The sequence below is a fragment of the Arvicola amphibius genome, chromosome 1 (assembly GCF_903992535.2).
Source record: "Arvicola amphibius chromosome 1, mArvAmp1.2, whole genome shotgun sequence".
NCBI classification, from domain to species: Eukaryota; Metazoa; Chordata; class Mammalia; order Rodentia; family Cricetidae; genus Arvicola; species Arvicola amphibius.
The window spans coordinates 135,961,836-135,989,719 of NC_052047.1; the positions used below are offsets into that span (position 1 = coordinate 135,961,836).

General features: G+C 47.4%; 1 protein-coding gene across 1 annotated transcript; it reads left to right on the forward strand.

The window, feature by feature from the left end:
* Positions 1-23: 23 nt before the first annotated feature.
* Positions 24-27,884, forward strand: Fank1 (fibronectin type III and ankyrin repeat domains 1; the record flags this gene model as incomplete). Its single annotated transcript, XM_038349368.2, has 10 exons — positions 24-205; positions 7,435-7,559; positions 13,677-13,758; positions 14,778-14,852; positions 15,506-15,571; positions 23,537-23,702; positions 26,757-26,900; positions 27,477-27,554; positions 27,655-27,699; positions 27,822-27,884. Coding segments are annotated over 10 exons (1,026 nt in total), but the record flags the coding sequence as incomplete, so codon positions are not given.

Sequence of the window (27,884 nt, forward strand, 5' to 3'; positions counted from 1 at the left end):
CCTGAAATCCCATATTTATCTTTCCAGAAACCGTGCCATCCTTAAAGCCGCATCCCCCTGTTGTGGGCAAAGTGACTCATCACAGCATCGAACTGTACTGGGATCTGGAAAAGAAAGAGAAACGGCAAGGACCTCAGGAGCAGTGGCCTAGGTTCTCCATAGAAGAGGAAGACCCCAAGATGCACAATTATGGTGTCATTTACACGTAGGTGCAGACACAACTGCTCGCATTGCGGCTTGCTTTCCTCCCGGTAAAATGGTTACCCAGTGGCTAAGAAGCCACCGGCTCCTCTGAAGTCAAAGAATGAGTCCCGGAACTTTTGGTAAATGAGCATTAGTGGGGAACTTTGGACTGAACTCTGAGAGCTTCTTTGACTCCTGGAGTATGCTGGTGTATATCACCTATGTCTAAAATGTAGAGACAGGAAGAAAAAATACTTGGATGTCATAGCGGTGGTTCCCGTCGGGTTCTGTTAATGGATGCAAGATGAAGCACTTCTGGTCCGTGTCAGCCGACTGTTCTAATCTCTCGTGACACCGTTGTTCCCTTTCCAACTCTCTTCACCTAAAATAGCCTCCATTTTGGCCTCGAGGAAGCGAGGCTTGTCCCCATATCAGGACCTTTCTCGTTATAGTTTCCCTGGCATTTTCGTCTGACTTCATCTGGCTGGATCCTTCCCAGAATATGAATCCCTCCTCCATTCTTCCTCCTCTCTAAAGGCCACAGACCTTGCCAGCCCACCTGCCCCACCAACCGCCTTACTGCAAATCCTCATTCAGGCATCTTGGAAGCCAGCACTGTGCTGGGGATTTCCCACAGGCGGCTTGTTCTTTTCTGCCTCCCACCCCCATCTAGGCAGAATGGGAGATGGGTGAGATTTCCTCCTTGTGCAGCACTCAGTCCCAGCTCCTAGACCACTGCTGGCTGCTCAGGCCCCCACAGAGCTGTGATTTCCCGCAAACCAGCGCTGTGGGAACGAATCCTAGAGTTGCCTTCCAGTCACCTTTTCCTTAACGTCCTCTGGCTGCTTAGCCCGTTGCCAAATAAAGTCACTTCTTTCTGTGACTTAGGAATACCAGAAAGAGATGCAAGCGTGAGTCTTAGCCTTTACAGTAGGTACATGGTTTAACACAGAAGAGCCTGTGGCCCCTTCCCACCTTTCCCTGGTGCCCTGGTACACACAGTGCTGCAGTGAGTCACAGGCAGCAGGCTGGCAATGATGCAGCCTGTCTGCCCCTTCCTCCAGGGGCACTGTGCCCAGTGCTGATGTGGGGGATGGTGATGATGCCCTTGGTAACTTCGGATCTTGTGCCGCACCCCTGCCCCCTTCCCTCCTCTCCTCTCCTAGTGTCGCTGTCCCTCCACCCCACTCTTTGTTATTACCTAAGTGGTAATAGCCTGATGGTTGAGAAGCATTTTTCTGTGTGCAAGCAAAAAATAGTATTATCTGAAATATAATTACCATATAAAAATCATTTTGGAGCCTGAATCCCTGTTCAGTTAGGTTTCTATTGCAATCTACACTGTGACCATAAGCAACTTGATGAGTAAAGGGTTTATTGCAGCTTGCTTGCTTATTTATTTATTTATTTATTTCCATACGTTGAGGGAAGTCAGAGCAGAACCTGGAGGCAGGAGCTGATGCAGAGGTCATGGAGGATGCTGCTGCCTGGCTTCCTCCCCAGGATTTGCCTCGCTTGTTTTCTTCACTCCCAGGACCACTTCCCAGCACTGGCACAGCGGGCTGTGCCCTCCCATATCAATCATTAATTAGGGAAAGCCCCCCCCATAGTTTTGTCCATTGGCCAAGCTGGTGGGGACATTTTCTCTACCTAGGTACCCTCTTTCCAAATGACTTAGCTTATGTCATATTGACCAAAAAATATCTATCACAATCCCAAGATATTACACGTACTATGAAAAAAAGCATACATATGTAATATAAAATGTATTGTGTGTACGCGCACATACGTATGTGTGTGTGTGTGTGGTGCATGCATGCATATGCAGTTATATGTACCCATGGAGGTCAGATGAATACGTTGCATGTCCCGCTCTTTAATTCTCTCCCCTATTCCACTGAGACAAGTTCTTTTATGGAACCTAGTTTGCCCTCCCCCTGCTCCCATGGCCTCCTGCTAGGCTGGTTGGTCAGCTAGCCCCAATGATCCTCATCCTCCTGTTTCTCTCCAACCCAGTGCTGGGGTTCCAGGCCTTTTTTGTTTGTTTGTTTGTTTTGAGACAAGGTTTCTCCGTGTAACAGTCCTGGCTGTCCTGGAACTTACTTTATAGACCAGGCTGGCTTCGAACTTACTGAGTTCCACCTGCATCTGTATCCCACGTGCTGGGATTAAAGGCATGTGTCAACACTGCCCAGCTGACTAGCTTTTAAATATAGGTACTAGGATCAGAACTCGGGCCCTAATGCTTTTATGACAAGTGCTTAAAAAAAAAAAACTATTGAGCCATCTTCCTCAGTCTCAATTCTATTTTAAGTATTTTTATGGAGGAAGAGAAAGAACCCTCTATTTATTCAACTTGTGCTTGGCCAGAGCTGTTCTGGCTATGTTCCTCTCTGCTGCTACCTGTTGACCTGCTGTTCCCTCCCTCCCTTCCTCCCTCCCTCCCTCCCTCCCTCCTCTCTCTCCCTCCCTCCCTCTCTCCTCTCTCTCCCTCCCTCCCTCCCCTCTCTTCCCTCTCTCTTTCGCCAAGTGCCCAGGCTTCGTTTAGAGACAGCAGCCACGTACACTAGCCTCTAACCCCATGCGGTGTCTGTACAATTCACCTTGGCCCTGGAAATATGGCTGCTTTCAGGTCAGAGAACAGTCTTTGATGATGGCCTGCCTTCCTGAGCTGGTGGCATCTCCTGCAGACCCTGGTTCCAAGGGCCTTGGTGAAAGTTTTGTCCCTTGGAAAACTGCGCACCTGTGCCTGAGCACTAGGTGGCAGGCTTGGACTGCAGGAGTCCCAACCTCACTTGCCAACTCCCTGCTCCGTCTCCAGTTATGAAGACCAGCGAAGGCCTTGCTCACGGGAATAGGAATGGTTATGTAGTGCGCATTGGGCTGGTGGACTTGGCCATTTCCTCTTGCCTGGGCAGTTTGGCTCTGGTCCATCGCCAGGTTGTCTTGCATCACTGGAGCGGTCTTTGGCTTGGGCTTTCCTTATAGTTCTCGGAAGTACAGTTACCCAGCTCTGTGGGTCTCCCTCTATTCCACTCCACTTTCTGTCTGGTTTGCAGATGTGCCCCAGGACCTGCACGGCTGAGACATCTGCCAGTGAGGCGAGCCCCCTTGCTGCCTTCTCCTCTCCTCCCCTGAAGGCTGGTGTTCTTTTTACTCTCATTTTCATGTCTCAAGTGGGTCTTCTTTGCATGGAGGACGAAGCTCGGCATGATCCTTGGATGCTGACTCCCTGAGTGTTATTTAATCATGACACCTGGTCCGCTGTGAAGGTAGTTTCCTTTTGAAATTGTGTGTGTGTGTGTGTGTGTGTAAGCATGTGCACACATGCAAGTCTACACACACACACTCACACCCCTCGGGTGGGAGGTCTAGTGCCCCTGACAAATTTTTCTTTTGTTCTGGTTTGTTTGCTTGTTTGAGACAGGGTTTCTCTGAGTAGCTGTGGCTGTCCTGGAACTCACTCTGCAGACCAGGCTGGCCTTGAACTCACAGAGATCCACCTGTCTCTGCTTTCCTGAGTGCTGAGATTAAAGGTGTGCACCACTGCCGCCCAGCCCCTGGCGATTTTTAAGGTGTTCTGTTTTGGTTTTTTTTTTTTTTTTTTTGAGATGAAACCTTGCAATTCTCTCTAGACTGATCCCAGGATCCTGGGCTCAAGCGATCTTTGTGTCTCAGCCTCCCAAGCAACTGGGGCCATAGGCGTGTACCTGGCTCTACTAGCAAATGGCTTAAATCTACCACTGAAAGCATCTTATATCCAACCAGTCCACACACTGTTCTGCTATCTCCCACCTCAATTATGCACGCGCTTCCTAATTGGCCCTGTCCGCTGCCTATGGCCTTGCCTTCCCACGGCCTCATCGCAGGCAGCCACAGCAGCCCTCGTGAACCATACAGATCCTGCCTGGCCTGGCTTAACAACCTCCTTCGCTTCCCCCAACGTCTTTCCAGTAAAAACCAGTGTTCTCTTGATGAGCCACACGGTTGCCTCTTACTGTCTTGTCAGCCTCTCCAATACTCCCTACCTGCCCACTCCTCTCCTCCACGCGCTTTCCCATAGGACACTGCTCTGAAAGTCACCGTCAGTATCCCACACTTGTTTCAGGTCCTGCCTAAGCCCCTCTCCTCAGTGAAGGGTCCTTCCTCCTGTCCCAGACCCCGAGCTTATCCTGTGTTTTCCTCCTCAGGACTTACTCCCCTGACACACTACTGTACATGCTTACTTATATGTCTCATTTACCATGTGGTAACATGGGGAGTTTCTATCTGACCCCAGTGCCATGGCGCTCATTAATATAGGACAAGGGAATGGATAAAAACACGATAGGGTGCTAACTCCCTATACTGGAGAAAGTTTGTGCTCAGAAATGAGCGCTAATAAGGCAGCTGTGAGCAAACTGTACCACACATATGCTTACACACACACACACACACACACACACCCCTGTACCTTACAGGACAACCCTACCCAAACTGTAGTGAGGATGCTCGCTTAGCAATGCAGTCCACTTCCTCATAAGAATAATCTGTTCCAGTCTAGTTCTTATTTTCCATACTATAATTTTCAGCCCATGTAGTATTTCAGGGCATTTATACTGCCGGGCTTAGAGATCTCACATTGTGATAAGTATATTTATATTTCTTACACATCTGCTTTCTTATTTAAATGTTTTTCTTAATGCCATCAGAACCATTTCTTTATTATACTGCTGTATAACCAACCGTGGGTCTGTCTGTCTGCCTGTCTTCCTGCTGGCCTGTGACGGCACTAGCTTCTGCTCCACGTATGGTGTTTCTGCTGGCCGGAGGTTGGCAAGCAGGATGCTGCCTAGGCTTTTTTTCTCTCTATCACTGCCTACCACTGTCCAGTGGTAAGTTCCATCTTACTGTGTGGCCCCTCGACAACAGGGAATTAGAGCTTTTTATATGGCCAGTTCCCCATGGCATCAGTACAGAAGCTACAGGCTTCACAATACCCAACCTCAGCACTGCCCAGCTCCCCTCCCGCCACCTGCCCTCCCATCGCAGGGTACAGGATTAGACCTTTGCCTGTGTTTCTGTATTAATGGACGGGCTGGCCTTCCTGAATATAAACTTTCTTTTGAGTGAAGAAAAATGGCCTCACAAATAAAAAGACACCAAAGCAGGGCTGAATTTGCCAGCAAAGATCAGAGCACAGGGCCTGATGTCAGATGCAATGCACAGCTTATTTTCTTGCTTCTGTTGGATTTTGTCACCTGAAGTGACTTCGTGGTACAAGTTTCTGATTTCTCCTGGAATCTCAGGTTTGGATAGACCCCAAAGGGAAAGGGTTTAGGAAGCTCGGAGCTGGGTGCTGTTGCTAGATCTCACGGAGGCATCTTTCCCTAGGTGGCCTAGACCCGAGGCCTCTCAGCCTCACTCTGCTCGAGGCGCACAAGGCCTTTATCTTGAGGCTGGCGCCCTTTGGACCCTACATTTCATTCTGACACACCTTGTTGTGGAAGTCAGAGAGACCTGTCTTGCAGGACACCAGGCAGCTTCTCTCTTCTCCCACCCACCATTGCTCATGCAGGGGAATACCTTCAGGGGGAAGCCAGAAGGCTTCAGACTCTGGGTGGGAAGGAGATGGAAGGGTGGAGGTTACTCCCCTATTCAGGGACAGGAGTGGCTCTGCTCTGTAGCTACCCCTTTCATGCCACACTTTGGAGAAGAGACTGATTTCCCAGTGGGCCCTGGGGCTGAGCAAGTGAGACCTTGTGAGTGACAGGTGCACCTCATCATGCTGCCACCCCTTCTCTGGAGCCATCTTTTCAGGCGAGCTTCTGTCAGCCACGATGATGACTGTAGGAGAGAGGGCCTGCTGCACACTGGCTGATCATCTCCGTCTTGAGATCATCCTAGGCTGCCTGGCCCAACACCTTGCAAGAAATGGGCATGGGATAAGTTTGAGTTCATGGAACAGAACTTGTATGTAAATATTTAGGTAAACATCCTCGAACAGTTCATTTGAGAATCGTAATGTATGGCGTTGGCCTCTGCAGAAGCCACGCTGAGGGATGAGAGAGCAATGAGAGGAAATGACGGCGAGCTAGGCTGGCATGGAGTTCTGGGGATGTGCACGGAAGGGAAGAGAGCAGAGCTGGAAGTAGTGCTGGCCTCATCCAAGGTCAAGACTTTGCACCACAAGGAAAGACACACTTAGAGACAGAATTGAGAGTGGGATACTCGGGATCCACTCAAAACCCAATAAAGATCTCTGCTAGCAGACTATTTCTATGAAGAACACATGTGCGTGCCATTGTGCCCCAAGCACTGTGTGAAACGTTTTTCAGTGGGGGGAATATAAGCAAATGTTTGCTTATTCTAGATAGCAAACCAGTGACACGAAGCAAGCAGTTTTATCAAAGTTCAACTTGGTGAACCCAGGGAATTATTGTTTATTTATTTTTATTTATTTGTTTTTTTTTCTGGGAGGATGGGTGAGAGGTTAGCTACAGAAACATGGAGGACTCAAGGGCAGCTGTATGAAAGATGCTGACTGACAAAAGCTGGAATTCTGAAACTCTAAAAAATTTAAGGCAGCTCCACAGGTCCGAGAATCTCTACTCAGGTCGTATGAAAGTTCCTTTTCTCTTAAATCCAGGCTGGTGTGAGAATCCTTCCTCTGGCCTTCTGAATCTTATTGGTTTCAGGAACTTGCTAAGACTTGTGAGTTGATTGCTTCCAGAGTCTCATGAGTTTTCCCCATCTCTTCCTGGATGGAATGCTTTAATTGGGAGGGAAATTGCTGCACAACACTTGGCTTGGCCCTGTGGGGCTAAGAGTGTACATGGCACAAAGGCACAGAGGGCACCACCTGTGACATGTACACTTCTGTCAGTGAATTCAATAAAGCAGGGTAGTATCTATACTGGAAACTGACAGCATTCAAAAGTTGCTTCCTTCTGTTGTTACCTGCTATTGGAAAATGCTGCTTAAGTGCATGCTTAAGTGCATGCGGGCAAGGCAAAGGCTACTCTACATACGGCTGAAAGCTAGCTTTACATGTGAAAAGATTTTCTTTGTGCAACCCGCCCCCCAAACAAAATCTCACCTGCACGGTCAGTGAAAGGGTATAAATAAATATAAGACATTCCACCCTCAAACATGGCTATGTCAGACACACATAGCTTTAAGCGTTTTAAGATATTAGTCTCAGGAAATGACATAAAACCAGGGCAAGGCCGAGGTGGTCAGGGGCATCCATGTTTGTCTCCTTCTGTCCAGGGGCTATTCGACAAAGCATGTGGTTGAAGGTCTAGAACCAAGGACACTGTACAGATTCCGACTGAAGGTCACCAGCCCCTCTGGAGAATATGAGTATAGCCCAGTCGTCTCGGTGGCTACAACCAGTGAGTACACGCATGCTCCACGCTCCCTTCTTAGAGATAGGAAACCCATAAGCAATTTAGAGGGAAAAGGAGTCTGTGTTCTCCCGGACCTCACCAGAAACAGAGAGAACTCCAATTGTAAGCTCTATGATGGCTTGGTTGGTTGCCTGGGCCACTTTACAGCCTGCCATGAAGAATACCAGCTATGTTTTCAAAACTGGGAGAGCTGACTTGGTACCAGGATTGTCCTGTTCATGGGCATTGGGCACAGGGTGGAAGTTAACCTTTCTTAGGAGTGGGCTGGCAGGGAAGGATGGAGCATTGCTTCTTCCACAGGTGTCTCCTGTCTGCTTCTGTGCCTGTATGTGTCCTGTTTGGTCACAGATTTCTGGCTCCCTGGGTACTGAGACTGAAGAGAATCTCGATCAATGCTTCCCCAGCCACAGAGGTTGGCGGGGACTACTTTGGCCTCGTCCTGGCTTTTTGTCATTTCCTGAGACCGATATTCTAAAACATTTAAAAATATGTTTGAGGATGGAAAGTTTCACATGTATTCATAACCTTTCATTGAAAGTGAAGGTGAGATTTTGTTTGGAGGGGGGAGGGTTGTACAAAGAAAATCTTTTCCCATGTAATGCTAGTTTTCAGTTGTATCTAGTGTGACTCTTGCCTTGTCTGCATATGTTCTGCGATTTGCCATTATGGCCTCATGAATGAAGGTGATTTAGATAATGAACTACCTTACTGTGCCTTTGGTTGCAAGGATGGCAAGAGGGGTCTGCCTCTGACTCTGGATGAACAGACACTGAACAGAGTTAGTTAAAGCTGAGAGGCGGGGTCTTCACCTGTGGTCCTAAGAGATGCTTAGTTAGTCATGACACAGGGTAATTTCATAGGAGGCATGCAGTAGGCAATTCTGAAGGTCAGGTAAGAGGGCCTGCTCCTTAATCTGGTGATACTGAAAGTAATATTTATTCCTGGAGCCCAGGAAGAAGAAAAGAAGGCAGAAGGAGGGAGGGAGAGAGGTAGGGAGGGAAGGGAGGGAGGGAGGGAGGGAGGGAGAGAGAGAGAGAGAGAGAGAGAGAGAGAGAGAGAGAACATACTTGGAACACAGAAAGGCAAGGTCAGGGAGCAATAGGCATGGGAAATACAAACATAGAGCCTGTCTTTGAAAGAACTCCTGGGGCCACAGGCAGGACGCTCTCTCCAGGCAGCCTCTGCACTTCCTTCTGACTTTCTCCTGCGGTCCCCACCTCCCACAGCCACCACTCCCCTCTCAGTTCTCACAGAGTACCCAGTCCCCTGGTCTGCCCACTACACAGGGCTCATTTCGTGTGCAGGCTTCTTCCCTGCACATACTTCTGCTGGCCCCACCTTGAGGCAGGTTCAGCATTTCTTCTGTCCTGTTTAACATATTTGCCTGCCCTTATCCTCCCACTACTATCGTAGGCTCCTGGATGGAGGGTAAAGGACCAACCATCTCTCATATGTGGGGCTGGGTGGGTGGATGATTAATTAAGATGCAGTGGCAGAGGCAGATGCACAGAGAAGCACACTGGCTTTTGTCTGTTTGCTCACTCTCGTGTGTTGGGAACAGATCCATTTCTCACCGACTGGACCAGCCCACCTAACCCTAGCTGGAGAGGTGCACACAGCTGGCTTGGCAGCTTGCTGTGGTGGGCTGCAGGTGACCTGCTGTCCCCTGAACAACACATCTAAGTCAGGGAAGGGCTTCTGTCTTTATTTTAAGAAGGTAGAGAGATTGGCCTGACCCTGCAGATCAGCTGAGGAGGGACCTGCTTCTGGCTAAGTGTGCTTCTTGTCCAGCTGACTTCAGAGAGGCAACTCTAGATATCTGGCCTATGATTTTGCCCTTATATGACTTGTATAGGAAATTATATAAGACCTCTCAAGGGACAGGGGCAAGCCTGTAGTGACTGTGTGTATGTGTGTACATGCACAAAAGTGTGTGTGTACATGCGCATGTGTGTATACCCACATACCCATGCTCACACGATAGCACTCTCAAAGAGTGCCCTTGACTGTTTCTCTGCTAGCCTCATGGCACTATGCTCTGTGGAGAGACTGGTGTCTTTGGTGGAGGCAGGCCTCTGGCTCTGCTGATTGATGGTTCTTCCCTTATTTTATTCTAATATTCAGTGCGGGGCTCTCTTAAGAAGCCTGAAGATGCTCAACAGAGAATCGAGAATGCTCATATTATACAGAGCAAGCAAAAATGCTTCTGTGGGCTTATAATTTGCATTTAGTTTGAGAGCATTTTAATGAATCACAAAAGCCTGCACTTTGTTCGAATAAAGGATGCTCAGCCTTTTTTTTTCTTCCCAGGTAAAGTACACGAGGCTCTTGCTTAAATGAAGCATGCAATTTTAATCAGTCAGACCCTTAAAAAGAAAGAAAAACAGCTGCTACTTGTTAATTGGCAAATATCTTCTCCAATGAGTTCATGATTTATTCACATTTTTTAATAAAGGCCCGAGTTCCACCGAGGAAGGTGTTATGGCCATGTTCGTCTTGGGGTCTCTTCTGCAGCTAGATGACCCCATTGAGAGTGACACGGCTCCTCAAAGTCCACCCTGCCCATCCCCTCCAGTATCCGCTGAGTGCACGGCATCCTGTCCAGCCCAGATGGGCACCCCGGAGCACTCTCGATATGATGCCTGCAGGCATGGCACCCAGAGCGAGCGCCGTGGTGTCGGACCCCCCAAGGCCGGCCTGTTCTCTATTCAGTTGCACATACTGAGGCCATTCTCCTGGGCCAGGCCTGCAGAGTCTTGAAGGGCTCGTGCTTGGAAGGGTGGGACATGTTGTTCACCCTGGAATTTCCTCTCTGTTCTCCGTGCCTCCTGCCCACAGTGGAAGTGGAAGTGGCAGTCAGGGCCTTTTCATTGTGTCTTGTGAAGTTCTTGCTCACAGGTTTCCTTTGTAAAATCTTTTTCAATATTGTGTGTATGTGCACGAGTGTTAGCACGCTCACGTGTGTGTATGTGTAGGTCAGAGGACAGCTTTGTGAAGTTGATTCTCTCTGTCCACCTTCCCATGAGATCTGGCATGGCATTCAGATTCCCAGGCTTGTGTGTAGCAAGTGTCTTTACCCCCCCTAGGCATGCCACCAGTCCATGTTAATAGGGTTTCCTGGACTGATCCACCTGGTTCCAGTGGGATTCTCGGTTTTTCTTTGTCTTTCCTGGGACAGCATCTTGGTAGCTGAGGAGTACTGAGCTATCATTGAGAAGGACTCTCATAAATGACCAGTGTTTTTTGTTTTTTCCAAGACTCAGCAAGTGAGATGTATGAGCAAGTATGCTGCTTTCCTCTGTCTCTGTGAGGTGGTCCCTTTGTTCACAGAATCCCATATGAAGCACCGAGGATCCCAAGTAGAAGTGGTATAGACAGCACATTTATTTTAGCTGTGTCATAAAGCCTAGACATCTTTGCTGCACATAGCCCTCAAGCTCATAAGCATGAAATGAGCTTGTCTTGTTTTCCTATATTTTCATACAGCAGCACTTCCTGGATGTGGTAGGAAGTGCCTCCATCAGAAGACCGTCCTATGCTGTATAGTGAGGTTGGAGTGCAGTGAGGTGGGAGTGCAGTGAGCGCAGTGAGGTGGGAGCGCAGTAAGACAGAGTGCAGCGAGGTGGGAGCACAGTGAGATGGGAGCACATTAAGACAGAGTGCAGTGAGGTGAGAGCCAGTGAGTGCAGTGAGGTGGGAGCGCAGTGAGGTGGGAGCCAGTGAGTGCAATGAGGTGGGAGCACAGTAAGACAGTGCAGAGAAGGGGGAGCGCAGTGAGGTGGGAGCCAGTGAGTGCAGTGAGGTGGGAGCCAGTGAGTGCAGTGAGGTGGGAGCCAGTGAGTGCAATGAGGTGGGAGCACAGTAAGACAGTGCAGTGAAGGGGGAGCGCAGTGAGGCTGAGTACAGGTAGCCAGTGCAGAGATGGGGACTGCTACAGATGCTTCCAGACCTTGCTCTGAATATCACAAGTCCACATTCCCTGAAGCTTTTAGGCATCCATGTTTATTTGACACTTGTTGGGAAGGGCAGGGGGTATTACATTTATTTTAGATTCTATATTTTAAAACATAGTAAGAATAGAAACGTAACTATGAATCAGTCAGATACCTCAATGCCTATTAAGTTACGGCCCCAGGTGAGACTTGACTATAAGCTCTGATGCTGCCGTCTCCTAACCAATGACCTGGACAGCTTTGTATTGCTCAGCCCTGATTTTGTAACCCGGAGGAGAATTTAGGAAGAATGTGGAGTCCTTATTAGTAAGTGTAATTTAGAATGCTCTTCACATGGAAAAGTTCAGTAGAGACCAGATGACTTCCGACACTCCCACGCATGACTCGGTAACTTGCTTTTGTGGCAGCTGGATCTTGAGACACAGACACAAAAGGGTTCTTTTGTAGATAATAGGTTTCTTATAGGCAAACTGCCTCTCCCTTTAGGAAGGAAAGGAGGGAGGGCAAGGTCCTGTTTAGTTAATTCCCCCGAAGTGTAGAGGTCACACAGAGGTCTGTGGAAGAGCCACTTCAATGCAGCTGAGATCCTCACGCATGACACTGCTGACTGTCTGAATACGGCTAGGCCTCGAGTGGTGGCAGCTGCCCTGTGGGCATCCCTGACCCTGCCCTGCTAGGTGCCCGTAGCATCTCCCAGGCTGTGACAACAGATGTGTCAAATGTCCTTGGGAGAATAAAGTCCCTTTGGTGAGATCCCTGGGCTGGCCAGGCCCTGGCTTTGAAAGCTTTGCACAATACCTGGATTTGAATGAAGCCTTTGGTCTAAAGATGTGCGAAATAATGAAAAAGATGTCTTAACATGACTGAACAAATCTTTTAGAGATTGGTAAACTTTAGAAGACAGTGGTGTCAAAGCAATTTAAGTTGATATCAATTGATTTTTACCTAAAAAGAGAGAAGGAGCCAGCTGTGGCCAATCTGACCCACTGCTCCCAGTTTTCATCACCCCCCACACACCCCACCCCGGTCACTTGGTCACTTTGAATGTCTGTCACTTAGTGAGGTCTCCACTGCCTGAGATCTGATGTCCTAGAGAGCCGTGAACAGGAAAAGGGCTGCCAGCTGGTTCTGCAGGAGGGCTGGGGGCAGACTTCTCAGGAGGGAGTCTGGGCTCAGAGCTGTGTGATGGGAAAGGACTTGCTAGTTTTCTTTACAGTTTAGAATAGTAACTGTGAAATTGGTGGTAATATTAATGAGAAAAGTGTGTGGAAACCCATTTATCCCATTTTATCGGAGACCCCTATGGCGCTATTGATCAACCACCCAGTGGTATAACTTAGATCAGGAGCTACAAACTGAAGCCAAGCAGGCATCACAAGCATGGGAGGGGGTGCTGGATCTGGTAGGCTGTGAGGGGACGAGAGAGCTGTACTAGACATGTTACCACTGCATCACTTATGCACCTTTGAGTTCTGCCATGCTGATTTGAAAGGCATGGGATGCAGAAGGAGTGAAGCCATAGACTAGCAGTTGGAAGAGAATTTCTTCCAGTGGCCAGTCATATTGAAACTGAGCCTGTTGATTTGCTGCCCCCTTTCCCCCTCAGAGTTGACATCCATGTTCCCCTGCCAGCCACTGCCCCTCTCAGTTTCCCGCTAATCTTTTTGTCTCCTTAGGCTCATCCCCACCATTTCCCTTTAAGGGGTTTCTCAATGCTCCCCACTTTACTGTGGGTATGAAGCCCAACTGCTCTCCCAACATGCGGAGCTAAAGCAGTTGCCCTTGTTGAACTAGTTTAGCCACTTCTGTAAAAGAAAGCAGCACTTTGTGACAGTTACTGGGGTTTCCTTGGTCACGGGACATGTTAGGAAGGATTATTCTGATGGCAGCACTCACGAAGAAGCACCTTATGATTTGAAAATGTCCCAGGTCTTTGGGTCAGTCTGTGAAGTTTCTCTTACCATGGAAAAAACAGGTCTTTGTTAGTAAAAGTGCAGTTCAGTGGGAAATGTGAGCTGTACTGACAGGGACAACTCCATGCCTTCTTGGAAGCGAAGGTGAACATCTACCCAAGGCCATGGGAGACAGAGTGGGGTCGAACTTCCCACCCCTGCATTCTGGGTGAAGGCTGTCTGTCTGCTTTCTCTAGGGGAGCCCATAAGCAGCGAGCACTTCCATCGCGCTGTTAACGTGAATGATGAAGATCTCCTGCTTCGAATCCTGGAAGGAGGGTGAGAGAGCACAGCCGGGTGTTCTGGCCTTTCTTCCAGTGCCAGGCACAGGCACACATGGCACAACTTTAGTTTGTTTGTCTAGACAGATTCTCTAGCGCCTTCGAAAGCACCTCCCACACTGACCTCAGGTGGCTGGTATGAGGTAGGGAGGCCTAGCTAATAAAGAGTCTTAGACCCCTGTGAGTGATGCAGTTGGTGATTTTTTTTTTTTAATGAAAACTATCAAAGGAAATGACAGGTTGGGGCATCACGCTTTGGCCCCAGCTGCAAGTATTATCCTTTGGCTCTCGGCCCAGCATTGAGTACAGGTCAGTCTGAAATGCCCACATGTAATACCAGGTGATTCTGGGAATCAGCAGACAGCTGTCCTGGAGACCAGAAGGTTGGAAGGACTCTAGAAAGAAGGGGAGGGGCACGGCTGCCACAGGAGCGATGTTTGAGGGTCCCCCCACCCCCATTCCCCACCCCCATCCCCCACCCCTGTGTAGACGCAATTTAGAGTCTTCTGTAGCATGGTTTTGTGCACCTGAGAAGGCAGTGGTTTCTGAACTGGGACTTGGTAAGTTGATGAGAAGGTTCCACAGAATGCCAAGCTCCTTGACTGGCAACACAAGATAGGCATTCTTCCCTGGGCAGCATCAGTACATAGCCGGTAGGAGAGTGGGGAGCCAAGGGAAAAACCCAGGCCCTGGCCATACCTGCTTCTATGGTGGAACGGAGCATTGGTGCCACGCTGTTCCCAGCTCACGCCAAGAGGCTTTGCTGGTCACAGATGATTCCATGGAAAGGCACGATGGTTTTGAGTTGGAGGAAGCACCTGTTCCAAATAAAATAACAATGTTTTTCATGAAAAATTGAACCTTTAAAGCTATTAGGGCATTGTAACACAACAAAAACTTAAAGGCCCAAGAGCAACTGATGGTTTTGGTAAAATGAGCCATTTCAGCCCCTGTGGGTGTTGTTAACTTCAGGTATCTCTGTTGTGAATGACAAACTTCCTCTCTCTTTTCCTTAAGCCATGTAAAGGTGGATGTGCCCAACAAGTTTGGCTTTACTGCCCTCATGGTTGCTGCTCAGAAAGGCTATACCAGGTACGGCTTCTCCCTGTCCCTGTAGGTTGTAGCCAGCATTTGATGGTAGCTCCTTTTCCCTCCCCAAACGCTCCCCTGGAATGGCTTCCATCCAGGTGCTTGTGTTGGGTTCGGCAGCACACAGACTCGTCTGTATTTAGTCTCACACCATGTATTGTATACGTCTTGGGAACAGTCAAGAATGGAATTTGAATTTCTTTAAACAAAGTGGATGAGGGCATTTTGGGAATGGACTTCCCCTTGCTGTTGCCATTTTCTGTCCCGCAGGGATGGCTGTAAGTACTAACATCTTATCTGTCAATCATATTTCTCTTTTACTTGCAACAATGCCAACTGAGCGACACTAGAAATGTGTTCTCATTAAGTGTTTCTGTTTGACCCTATATTAAAAATGGCCCTTCAGATGACATGAACTATTTGTGCCATGAGGGCAGGGTTGGGTATGATGAGTGATTGGCTGCAGGCTGGGACCCTATTTTTAGTGGGAATCACTGGGCTTCCCGTTTAACAGAACTTCCTGTCTTCAGAATGGGTAGAGAGGAAGGTGTGGTAAGGATGCCCTGAATGTCAAATTACTAAGTTTCATTGGGTTGCCATGGGCTCCAAGTCCCAGAAGCTATTTATCTCACTACTTTCAACTTGGTTCCGCTCAGGCTTGTGAAGATCCTAGTTTCCAATGGCACAGATGTGAATCTGAAGAACGGGAGTGGCAAGGACAGGTAGGGGACGTGGGGTGACTCCGAGAGCCGGCATAGTTGTGCTGTGTTATTAGACTGTTCTTGGTTTGTTTGTTTGTTTTGCCTTACACGTTTTGTCCAGTTTATTGTGAAAGCCCTGAGAGGTGGGTGGGTCCCACTGGGAAGATGGGATAACAAAAGCTGGCTTGTTCATCTGTGGTCTCGTTCATCAGATAATGACCTGCCCAACCTCCTCCAGGTCAGTAATGCATAGCTGTAGAAACAGTACCACCAGCTCTGGCCAGGCACATGGCTCCTTTCTTGGGGGCTCTTGTTACATTCCAGCTTCCTCTGCTGCCCAAGAAGCCCAGGTGTTTGTAAAGCAGCAGCCAAAGTTGGCATCAGAGATACCACTGCAAAACGTGGTTTCCGTCACACCAGCTGGGGGTGTTACAGGGGGTGGGTCTCAACCTTCCTGATGCTGTGACCCTTTAGTACCTCATGCTGTGGTGACCTCCAACCATAGAATTATTTCATTGCTGCCTCATAGCTGTAATTTTGCTACTGTTATGAATCATAATGTAAATATCTGATATGCAGGATATCTGATATGCAGGATGTCTGATATGTGACCCCTCTGAAATGGTCATTCAACCCCAAAAGGGATCACAACCCACAGGTTGAGAACCATTAGTCTTATAGGAAGTGGCTGAGGGAGAGCTTGGTGTTCATGGACAGATGAAGGAATACTTTGAAGTACTTCAATACCAGCTGTTGTAGCGACTAGATTGAACTATTTTAGCACATCCAATGTTTATTTGATGATGGCTACATGCCAGGCACCATGCTTTAGTACATGGGTCAAACAACACCACCTTTGCTCAGGATGCCCACAGGGTACATGGGGTCCTCAGGATGCCCACAGGGTACATGGTGTCCTCAGGATGCCCTCAGGGTACATGGTGTCCTCAGGTTGCCCGCAGGGTACATGGTGTTCTCAGGGTGCTCGCAGGGTACATGGTGTCCTCAGGATGCCCGCAGGGCACATGATGTTCACAGGTCAAAGGCATAGGCACTGCCTGAATACACTCTGATCATACGCCATAATATTGTGTGTATGTGTGTCTGTCTGTGTGTATGTACATGCATGTGTCAGTGTACATGTGTGTGGGTGCACATTTCTATGGGTGTGATTGTAAAAGCTCGTGGGGCCTGCGTTAACTGAAGGTGTTATCAGGAGGCAACTACCTTGCTTTCTGAGGCAAGGTCTCCCATTGACAGCTAGCTGGTGGACTCAGCTGGTCTGGTTGCCAGTCTGCAAGTTCCAGGGAGCTTCCTGTCTCTGCTTCTACCACCAGTGATGAGTTAGAGGTGCATGCTGGCATACTGGGCTTTTCACCTGAGTGCAAACACTTTACCCACCGAGCGATCTCCACAAGCTCAAATATGGTTTTCTAAAGCCAGAGAGACCATCTGTTCCATTCTGGTTCAGTGAAAGATAACATTGAGATATAATTTTTAAATTATTCTCTGAGTGACTCTTAAACCAGTCTGGAACTAAGCCATCAATTGGCTGAAGAGTTCTGGGGGAAAAAAAAAAAACACTTCCAGTTTACAAAGGAAACATTTTAAGGAAAGTAGAAAACAGGCAGGAATTGAAAGAGCTAGAAAGGGATTAATGATAATATTTTCATGTTGCAAAAATGTATGGGATACCTCTTAACAAAAATCTGCATTATAAACTGATGTCTTGTACATCAAAGAAAAGAGAAATAAAATTGGACACTGGGAAGAGAAATAATGGTTAGAGAGAGGGTGTTTGAAAATGAAAAGAAGATGGTGCTTTGTGTCTCATAATAGATTTGGTAATTGTGTTGGAATGTATGCTTTTTAGAGAACCTCAAAGCCACCAGAATCCACCCAAGAAGTGGAAAATTGAAAATGAATAGCATCCAGGTAAAGCATGAAAAAAATGTGTTCACGTGTTTGCTCCATAGAGGCTCTTGCTTCAGGTTTGCCTGTGTCGGACCTAAGCTCTGAGTTTCCACAGCAAAGACAAGCTGGAAGCTGCAGAGAGCATCGGCATTACTGAGAACATATGAGCAGGGCTGGGGTACAGCTCATTGTTGCCTAGAGTACAAATCCCTGGGTTCAACCCCACTCCTGGACAAAAATGGCAGCAGGTCCTTTGCATGTTTTTAGGTATTTATATTTATAACACACTTCTTCACAGTCAGAAACATATTTAGGAGGGTAAGGAAATCCCTATAGGAGGTTTCTAACCTAACATCTTTCCTTAGAAATCAAGGTGAAGGGAGACCTTGGGTGCAACTCAGTGCCTTGTTAGAATCGGCCTAGGTGTCTGTCAGCAGAAGGATGTAGGGAGAAAGGTGTACACCCACAGTAGAGTTTTATTCAGCCCTAAAGCACAATGTGGTGACATCTTCTTGGAAATGATACAGCCAGGCATCATCAGATTATGTGAAATAAGCCAGATTTTGATGTTCTTTGTGGATTCTAGAGTTTATATAGATGCATGGTCATTTATGTATGAATTACATGAAAACAGAAGCAGGACCAGGCAGGGGCAGATGGGAGGAAAAGGAGGAGGGTGGATGGTATGAGTTGGAGTGTGTGGTCTACTTGAGAGAAACTGTCCTTATGACCAAACACTATGTACAATGAATGTACATATGCTGGATAGCTTTAAAGTTAAAGTCCTCTGAGAGGAGGGAACCTCAATTAAGAAAATGCCTCCATAAGATAGGGCTGCAGGCAAGCAAGCCTATGGGACATTTTCTTAATTAGTAGTTGATGTGGGCCTAGCCCTTTGTGGGTGGTGCTGTCCCTGGACTGGTGGTCCTGGGTTCTATAAGAAAGGGGGCTGAGTAGGCCAGATGGAGCAAGCCAGTAAGCAGCACTACTCCATGACCTCTGCATCAGCTCCTGTCTCCAGGCTCCTGTCCCATTTGGGTTCCGGTTCTGGCTTTCTACTGTACTACAATGCAGAAGTGCAAGCCAAATAAACCCTTTCCTCCCCTATTTACTTTTTGGTCATAGTGTTTCATTGCAACAATAGAAACCCTAACTAAGACAATGCATCATTTAAAAATGTATTTTATGGCCAGACAGATGGCTCAGGGAATTCCTAGCACCCATGTAAAATGCCAGGATGGCTGTGTGCATCCATAATCCCAGTACTGTGACTGGGACATGTGGAGGCAGGAAGACTACTGGGGATTATTGGCCGCTAGCCTAGCTCCAGGGTCAGTGAAAGACCCGTCTCAAGGGAAATAAAGCAGAGAGTGCTAGCACAGAAATCCTGTGTGTGTATATATACCACAACAGACCCTCAGCCTTTGGAGGGTGCCTGACACAGAAGTAGCAGGAAGTGCCAACATTTATTATTTGTTATTTTTTGTGGTGAAGGATTAGTTGGTCTCTTAGTTTGGGTTTTTATTGCTGTGAAGAGACACCATGACCAAGTCAACTCTTATAAAGAAAATATTTAGTTGGGGTGGCATAAGAAAGCATTTAATTGGGGCCGCTCACTTACAGTTTCAGAGGTCCAGTCCATTTATCATCATGACAGGGAGCATGGTGGCATGCAGACAGACATGGTGCTGGAGCTGAGAGTGCTACATCTTGACTCAGGCAACAGGAAGTAGACGAACTCACACTGAGGGAAGCTTGAGCAAGAGACCTCAGAGCCCGCCCCCACAGTGACACACTTCCTCCAACAAGGCCACACCCTCTAATAGTGCCACTCCCTTTGGGGTCCATTTTCTTTAGAACCTCTACAGTATCACTGTGTTGTCCATGCTGGTGTGGAACTCATACTTCTGCCTCAGCCTCTGGAGGAGCCCGGATGACAGGTGTATACAGTCCTGCCTATCACCATACAAATTGGTCATTCCTTAGCAATGGTAAATTCCTTCTGAGTTTGCAGAGAGCTGGGGTGGGAGTGCAGTGAAGAGCACAGACAGTGTGGTATCAAACCCTAGTCCTTCAAGGACACAATATATCACCCCGGATAGCAACCTTCCTTATGTAACCCATGGGTTATCGCAGGCAATGAATGGGTTAATATCGGCATGTGTGAAACAGCTCTCAGCTAATGCACCTTATATTCTGTTTCATGATTGGACAGTATTTTGGAAGATACAGGGGGTAAGAGGTGTGATTCCTCCTGGACTGCAGAATCCAAGAGAAACAACTAGCGAAGACCTGAAACTTACTAAGAAGGTTTCCTGACATGGAAGTCATAAGATGGCTAAAAACATACTAGGTGTACTGGCGCACACCTTTAATCTCAGCACTCAGGGGACAGAGGCAGGGGGACCTCTGTGAGTCTCAGGCCATCCAGGGCTATATGATGAGACTCTGTTTTAAAAAGGTACTAACTCATTTATATCTAAACACAGTAGAGTAGAATAAGTCCCCGAAGGCAAGAAGCCTGATAAAAAAAAATACACAGCTCCAGAACTATACTGAGGGATCCAGAGATGCGAACAATTGGGATCTACACCACACTTCAGAATGGCAACAATATGGCACCATTTTCTATTTTTCTCAAATTAGCATATAGATTGAATGTAGCCTCAAATGGAATTATTCTTGGGAACCCGTTAAAATGATTGTAATTCATCTGAGTGAACAAATGGATGGTAATAGATACTAAAACTTTTTCAGAGACTGTGAGGACAGCTATTAAAATGCCTTAAGAATTAAACTAATTAGAGAGGTGGGGACTGTGTAAAGATTGGAAGAGGAGAGACAGGACAGGCAGAACTTAATGTATGATGGTCGAGGTGCCACAGACAGATGGAGAAGGCACCAGAGAAAGAAAATAAGATCTTGGCCTTCCAGCAAGCATCAAAACATATGTCAAATGAATAGAAAATTAAATATAAAGAGTCATAAAATACCACGAGGAAGTAGGGATTTAGTCATCTGACTTTATAATGCGCAAGGTCAAAAGTGGGAAGGAGAAGCTGTATAGCTAGGGCTGTGTGAGTGAACACTGAGCAGCGTGCAGGGAACAGAGTCTGTCCATGAACATCCTCAGCCAGGGACAGCTCCCTCTGCCCAGCAACTCACACAGACTGCAGTTAGAACATATGCATTTGGTAATAATAATTAATAAAGGTGGAGTAAATTGGACATTTCCAGATGGAGTTGCTAAAACATGTCATGATGCATACAATTCGGGAATATACATGGGCCAGGTCCTGAGGGCTAGGGTCTAGCCTATACTGGGTATACTGGGTATAGGTGAAAATTTGAGCATCCACTTCCTTCCATTTTAAGTGAGAAAACACATACACTCACAATCTGAGATCCACATATACACAATGATTTAGACACACACAATCTGATATATATATATATATATGTATATACATACATACACACACACATATATATACACACTCACAAACAAATGATTCACACTTGCACACACACATACACACATGCACACACACACATAATGTAAAAGTAGAAAGGAGACTGGAGAGGGGGTGGCTGGCAGGAGGTGGAGGGGAAGGAAAGGGCAATGAATATGTGCTAATACAAAGCTCAGAAAGGCCATGGCCACTCACACACTGATTTGATTCTAGGACTTCTACACCCAGAGAATGCTCAGAAGTGCAATTAAAGTTTTATAGTCAGGGCATCTTTCTTAGAACGATCAAGGATTTGAATAGTCCCAGTGTCCTTTTGTGGTCCTCTAGGGACTACCTTTTTCTACTGAGATGATCTTCCATTTTATTTTTCAACTATTTATATCATTTTCAAACATTTAGAAAATGTGGAAGACTATAACACAGAAAACCCCTGCCCATTCTCCACTGAGTCTTGGTGTTGGTGGACCCTTCTACCTAGCTCTGTCCAAGCAGCTGCACTTCAAGTAACCACACATGGACTTAATATTAATTATAAATGCTCAGCTGATAGCTGAGGCTCGTTTTTAGCTAGCTCTTGTAACGTAACCCATTTCTACTAATCTACGTGCTGCCCCGAGACTCATTTACCACCTGTAGGTACATCCCATCCTGCTTGCTCTGTCTCATGGTGTCTCCTCTGACTCTGTCCTTCTTTTTCCCAGTGTCCTCCTAGTCTGGCCCTCCCACCCAGTCTCTCCTGCTCAGCTATAGGCCAGTCGGCTCTTTATTAACCAATGGAAGTAGTAGGTATTTACAGTGTAAAGGTTGTCCCACAGCAGCTTGGCAGGGCTGACATGTGCCTCTATTTGTAGAAACCCCCTCCCACGTGTGTGCTTCAGTCACCTTCAGCTGTGCGCTCCTGGAGGCATGCCTGCCATCACAGCACACTTGGGGTCCTTCTCCCCAACCCCCTAGTGTCACGGACACCCAGGCTCCCACTTGTCCTCCAGATGTCACTCTTGGTGGCGAGATCACGATTCAGCCTTGCTCCCACATTGTGCCTGCTGGTTCTGCCTCTGTGGTTTCATTTTCTTTGTTGAGAACCTGTTCTCTGTCAAGTCCTCTCCCTCCATCGGCTGTCCCCTCCATCTTGATGCCCCTTCTCATTTTCTCTCCCCTCTCCCCTCTTTCTCCCTTCATTTTATCCCTCTCTCTCCTCTCCCCCCCTTCATTCTCTCTTCCATTCCCCTCCTTCCTGTGTCTCTCCTAACTGACGTCTGAAGCTGACTGCCTGAGTTCTGGGCTTGCCTCTGTCACCTCCCAGTGGAAGGGTGGCATCTAGCTTGCTCACCTAACTCTATATTTTCGGCAAAGGTATTTTCATGCTAAGGTTATAAAGGTTTGACTGAACACAGGGTGCCATCTTGGGCAGGAACGTTGAGAGCTTGTGTTGTTTAGGTCACAGCTGTGGTGGAACGTGCCAGAGGTGGCGATTCCAAGCTTGATTCTGGTGGCAGTGGTGGTAGCTAGATCTCTGCAAAGTTACATTTCCTCATGGCAACTAGAAAACTAATCTATAGGATAATACGTTTGTATGACGTGACTGCATCAATCTCTACTAACATCCAGCATCCAGGAGTGGTCTCTGCCCATACAGCTATCTGATTAGGAGGTGCACAAAAGAATTCCATGTTAGTTGTCAGACTCTTACAAGGAGGACGCCCCCAGCAGCTGGAGGAGAACGACAGTGAGTGAACTTCCTGTTTTAGACCAAGGAATTGGTTTAATAATGATTGCTGACAGCATGAACCACGATCCTTCATTATTTCTGTTTGAATATAATCTGTTTTTTTGGATATTTTAAAATCTAATAATTTATACTAAATTGTAACTATTCATTTTCAAAACACTTTTGTTTTGTATGTGTTTGCATGTGCGTATTAGTGCTCATGTGCCATGGTACTCATGCGGGCGCTAGAGGACAGCGTGTAGGAGTCTGTTCTCTCTTTTTACAGTGTGGCCTCTGGACTGAACTCAGATCAATATGCATGCTTTACCTTCTGGATCATCTTGCTCCAGTACTAATTTTTTTAAAGGTGCAATCCAAATTCCATAGAACGTAGAGCTTTAAAAGACATTCATGTAATTGTTCACCCATCACGGCCACCCTGGGGGTCAGTTTCATGAAGTATAGCAAGTATATTTCCCCTGCTTAACCCAAACAGCTACCAGCCTGTTGTGGTCTTCCTCCTTAGGCTCTCCCGGATGTTTCGTGTAAATGGATCATATGCTATGACTTTTGATGCCTAGCATCTTTTATTGTTCAAATTGTTGGAAGCTTTTTCATATTGCAGACTTAATTTCCCTTTTGTGACTGACTCAACACTCCATGGATTTAATCACATTTTATCTATGGCAAAATGGATTTTTTTATTTTTACAAAAAATTGAATGGATTCACTAAATTTTATCTATCAGGGCACGTTTACATTTTGTGTGGATAAAGCACACAGTTTTTTTTCTCAATTGATGGTTTTTTAAATTTACTCTGGGTGGACAAAATGTGGACTCAAGGTCAGTGGTGGCACCTGTAGCAGATTCTCCTTTTCTGCACACTGCAGTCTCATGCTTGCTTGCTACGCGGGCCACCTGGATGTTGTGAAATACCTCCGAAGACATGGAGCGTCTTGGGATGCCAGAGACCTTGGAGGCTGCACGGCTCTGCACTGGGCTGCAGATGGAGGCCACTGCCCCGTCATTGACTGGATGATAAAGGACGGCTGTGAGGTACGGCCTTCCCGCTTCCTTGTTGACCATGCCGTCTGAGGGTTCTGGTGCTCTGAAGGGACACCATGACCATGGCAACTCTTACAAGGAAAACATTTCATTGAGGGTGCTTGCTTACAGTTTCAGAGGTTCATTCCATTATCATCAGGGTGGGGGGGGGACATGACGACCTGCAGGCAGATGTAGTACTGGTGTAGCTGAAAGTCCTACCATCATGGAGGGAACAGGAAGTTGACTGCCTTCTGAGCAGTATCCTGAGCATAGGAAAGCTCAAAGCATGCTCTCCACAGTAACTCGTTTCCTCCAACAAGACCGTACCCACTCCAACAAAGCCAGACCTCCTAATAGTGCCACTCCCTAGGAAATTAAGGGGGCCAACTACATTCACATTACCATTCATACCATACTAGTAAGAATTTGAAAGTCTCCTCTGGGGTCTTGAAGAGGCAGGCAGGCCTTAGTCACTTGCTCTGAGAAAAGTCTGAGAGGGGTCTCTGACTCAGGAGCTTGAAAGGTCTTGGAGGATCCCTGGGGATCTGAGACTACAACCAGACTTCATCTCATCATGGAGGCCAGGAGAAGTGGGTGGAGCTCACAGCTGGCCGGATGTATCTGTGCTGTAGCTCTGCCCCTTCAGTAATTGCTGGTATCTGTTGGTCACAGAGGCACATGATCTGAGGTATCTGAGCACCTGCTACATGCCGGAGATGTAGAGATGTCCACAGGTCTAGCTGCTTCTAGTAGCTTTCAAAGCGAGGTTGTTTTTATTCTTGGAATCTCTCTATCTGCATATGTGTGATGTATGATGTATATACATGTTTGTATGGCTATGTACATATGTGTACATGTGGAGGCCAGAGGTTGGTGTTGGGTGTGATTGGCAGGTCGTGGTCCTGGGAAGTTGAGTCTATGACCTGGAACCTCACGTCTGGGAAAGTCTCATTTCCCAGAAGATGTCGGTAGATGTATCTAGTTCATCTCTGGGGTGAGTGAGGGAAAGCAGGGCTTCTGCCTCGGGTCTCACTGGGTCCCTGCCATTGCTCTCAAGGAAATAATTTACTTTGAAGGAAAAAAAGTCCCAGTCATGAAGATAATTCCATTTTACCGCATACCCCGTTTATTTATGCTTGAGGGACGTTTGCAAAATGTCAGAAGTCTTAGAAGGCTGGTCTCAGTGAGAGAGGTCTATGAGGCAGTGGCGGCCACCATGACCCTGTGTGGTTTACTGTGTCTGTAATGAAGAAAAGCTGATGTCTTCTGGGAAAGGAAAAGGGTTCTCAGGCAGTCGGGTTCTCTGATATAAACATTTAAATTCTGGACTTTTGAAGTGTGGATGTTCTGGGCTTCAAGTGTACAACCCAGCCATCTGGGTCAAATTCCACCTTCTGTAGCCCAGGAGGACAGGCCAGCACAAATGGGTCCCCTGTAGACATCTCTCTACAGCTGGCTAGTGGGGATGGGCTGAAGGCAGCCCAGCCTCCATGTTGTTGGCAGATGGCTTACCTGGAGTTTCTGAAGACCATGGGCAAGACTGAGAGTCAGGCAGGGTTACCACCCCCTTCCCAGGTGTAAGGATTTCACGCTGAGGGTGACATGTTTCCCTTGATGGGGAAACATTAATGCATTTGCTGTGCTGTGTGACCTGGGGAAAGGTACTGGACTCCCGAGGCAGGTTTGAGCATTTCTAAACTGGGACTAAAACCACATAGCCATACCCCGCCCCCAGGCCAGCCAGGCTGTGTGTGAGGTGCTTTGGAGACTCTAAAGCCTCTTGTCAAGGCGGTTCTTATTGTATTGTTATTCAAACACAGCAGAGCTTGCGGCTCATAAGTTGGCTATTTATATGAAGAAGAGAGGTGGCAGGATAGAGAGGATCCATCAGACTCATGTATCTGAACAACTGGATGTCCCCGGGGCTTCCTGCTGGCCTCTTGTTGGTTATTCGGTTTTGATGGTTCACTTCAACTGTGGGTCACCTTTGCATCTTTGAGGAATGGTTCTGTAGTGTGTTCTCTCTCTCTCTCTCTCTGCATGTGTATTCATGTGCATACCACCATTTTGGTGATAGCCTAGAATTTGGAGAGGTGACATCTATGTCTTTTTATTCTACATGATTTTTTTGGAAGACTAAATTGAAAGAGTTGATTATAAATTGGGTTATGAACATTGACCCTCTTCCTTCTGGGCACATCGTGTTTGGGAGATAGCACTGGGCATGAATGCATTTGGTCAGCTTGTGTGGTGGATCTGGTCTCTCTGCCCGAGTTGTAAGCTTGTGAAGTACAAAGGCGTACACTCTTGTCACCCCTGTCTTGGTTCTAGGCAAGATTTAAAGCACTATGACACATATAGCAAATGACAAAATACTATCGAGCCAGGTGTGGTGGCACACAGCTTTAATCCCAGCAGTGGAGAGGCAGATGGACTTCTGTGAGTTTGAGGCTGCCTGGTCTACATAGTGAGACCCTGTCTCAATTTTAGAAAGCAGAAAAAGAAACTGAACACTAGTAAAATTATAGTCAGGGGCTGGAGAGATGGCACAGTGGTTAAGAGCACTTGGCTGCTCTTCCGGAGACCTGGGTTTGATTCCCAGCACCTGCACGCACGGTGGCTCACAACTGTAACTCAGCTCCAGGGGTTCTGATGCCCTCTCCTGGCCTCCATGGCCACTGTAGGCACACGATGCACAGGTATGCAGGCAAAATGCTCAAACCTAGAAAATAAAGCTAAGTTTTTAAAATAATTAAAAACTACAGCAAAGGAAAGCACAGGGGCCCAGTGTGAGGTGTAGTTGGGTGCCTGCCTAGCCTGTCTTGTTTCCATTTTAACAGTGAACAGGTGCCAGTAGGGAGTTCTTGAGCTGTCTCAGCAGAGGGGGACCCCCCCCTATGAGACTCAGCACATCCCCTCCCTGAACACAGACATGAATTCAGCTGCCTCACCCCAGGTCCAGAAAACCAGGGAGCCTGGGAAAGTGCACACCCTCTGTGTGTCGGCCCAACAGTGCCACAGGGAAGTGATCGGACTGAGGCAGGTGTCCCTTTGGCAACACAGGTAGATGTTGTGGACACTGGTTCAGGATGGACGCCACTCATGAGAGTCTCTGCTATGACGGGAAGCCAGAAGGTCGCTTCGCTCCTCATCGAGGCTGGGGCTGACGTGAACGTGAAGGATAAAGATGGAAAGACGCCTCTCATGGTACGCCCTTCTACCGGGAGTCAGTTTTTGTTATCACCAGACATGGCTTAAGAGTTGAGCTGTTTATAACTGAGCCCTGGGTTTGGCTGCATAGTATTACCTAACGGTTAACAAGCAGGGGAAAGTCACTGTGGCCTCTACATATTTGAAGTGGGACTTATCATGTTGCCCATGTCGGCCTCAAACTCCTGGATCCTGGGCTCTACTTGAGCCTCTGAGTAGGCACTGTTCCCATGCCCCACACTATACTACCCCCCACCCCCCAAATATTGCTAAGGACTATCAACCCCAATTCCCAGGGTCATTGTGAAATCAAAGTAGACATGTTTAAACAATGAACTTGCTGCTTTTCTGCCCTGGGCTGTCCTGTCCTGTCTCATTTCAGTGTGGACAGAGGTAAGAAACATTTCCCCGTTTGCAGCTTAGCAGTCAGCAGGATGCAGGCCAGAGCAGAGCTGCTGTGGGCAGTGGCCTAGCCTGGGCTGCCTTGGGAGGTGGACTGTCCCCCTACCCCCCCGCTACCTGCACTTGTTCTGGAGGGGAGGAGCGCTCCTCACCACACGTCTCTGCTTCCAGGTCGCTGTCTTAAATAACCACGAACAGCTAGTCCAGTTACTTCTTGACAAAGGGGCAGATGCAAGTGTGAAAAACGAGGTAATGTTTACTGGGAGAATGTCCTCCGAGAAGAAAGAAATGCATGAGAACCGCATACTCTGATCTGTAACCCAATTAACTAAGTTCTGCTTCCTTCCAGTTTGGCAAAGGTGTCCTAGAAATGGCCAGAGTTTTTGACAGACAGGTGAGGACCTCCCTCCTGCCTAACCTCCTGCCTAACCAAGCTGACTTTTTGTAGTGCTTTTAGACTCACAGAACCCGCCCAAACCTTGAAGGACATAGACCTGTTTTATGTGGTTTTTCTAGAATGTACTCTCCTTACTAGAAGAAAGGAAAAAAAAGATGCCAAGGAAGTCCTCCGTCCACTGA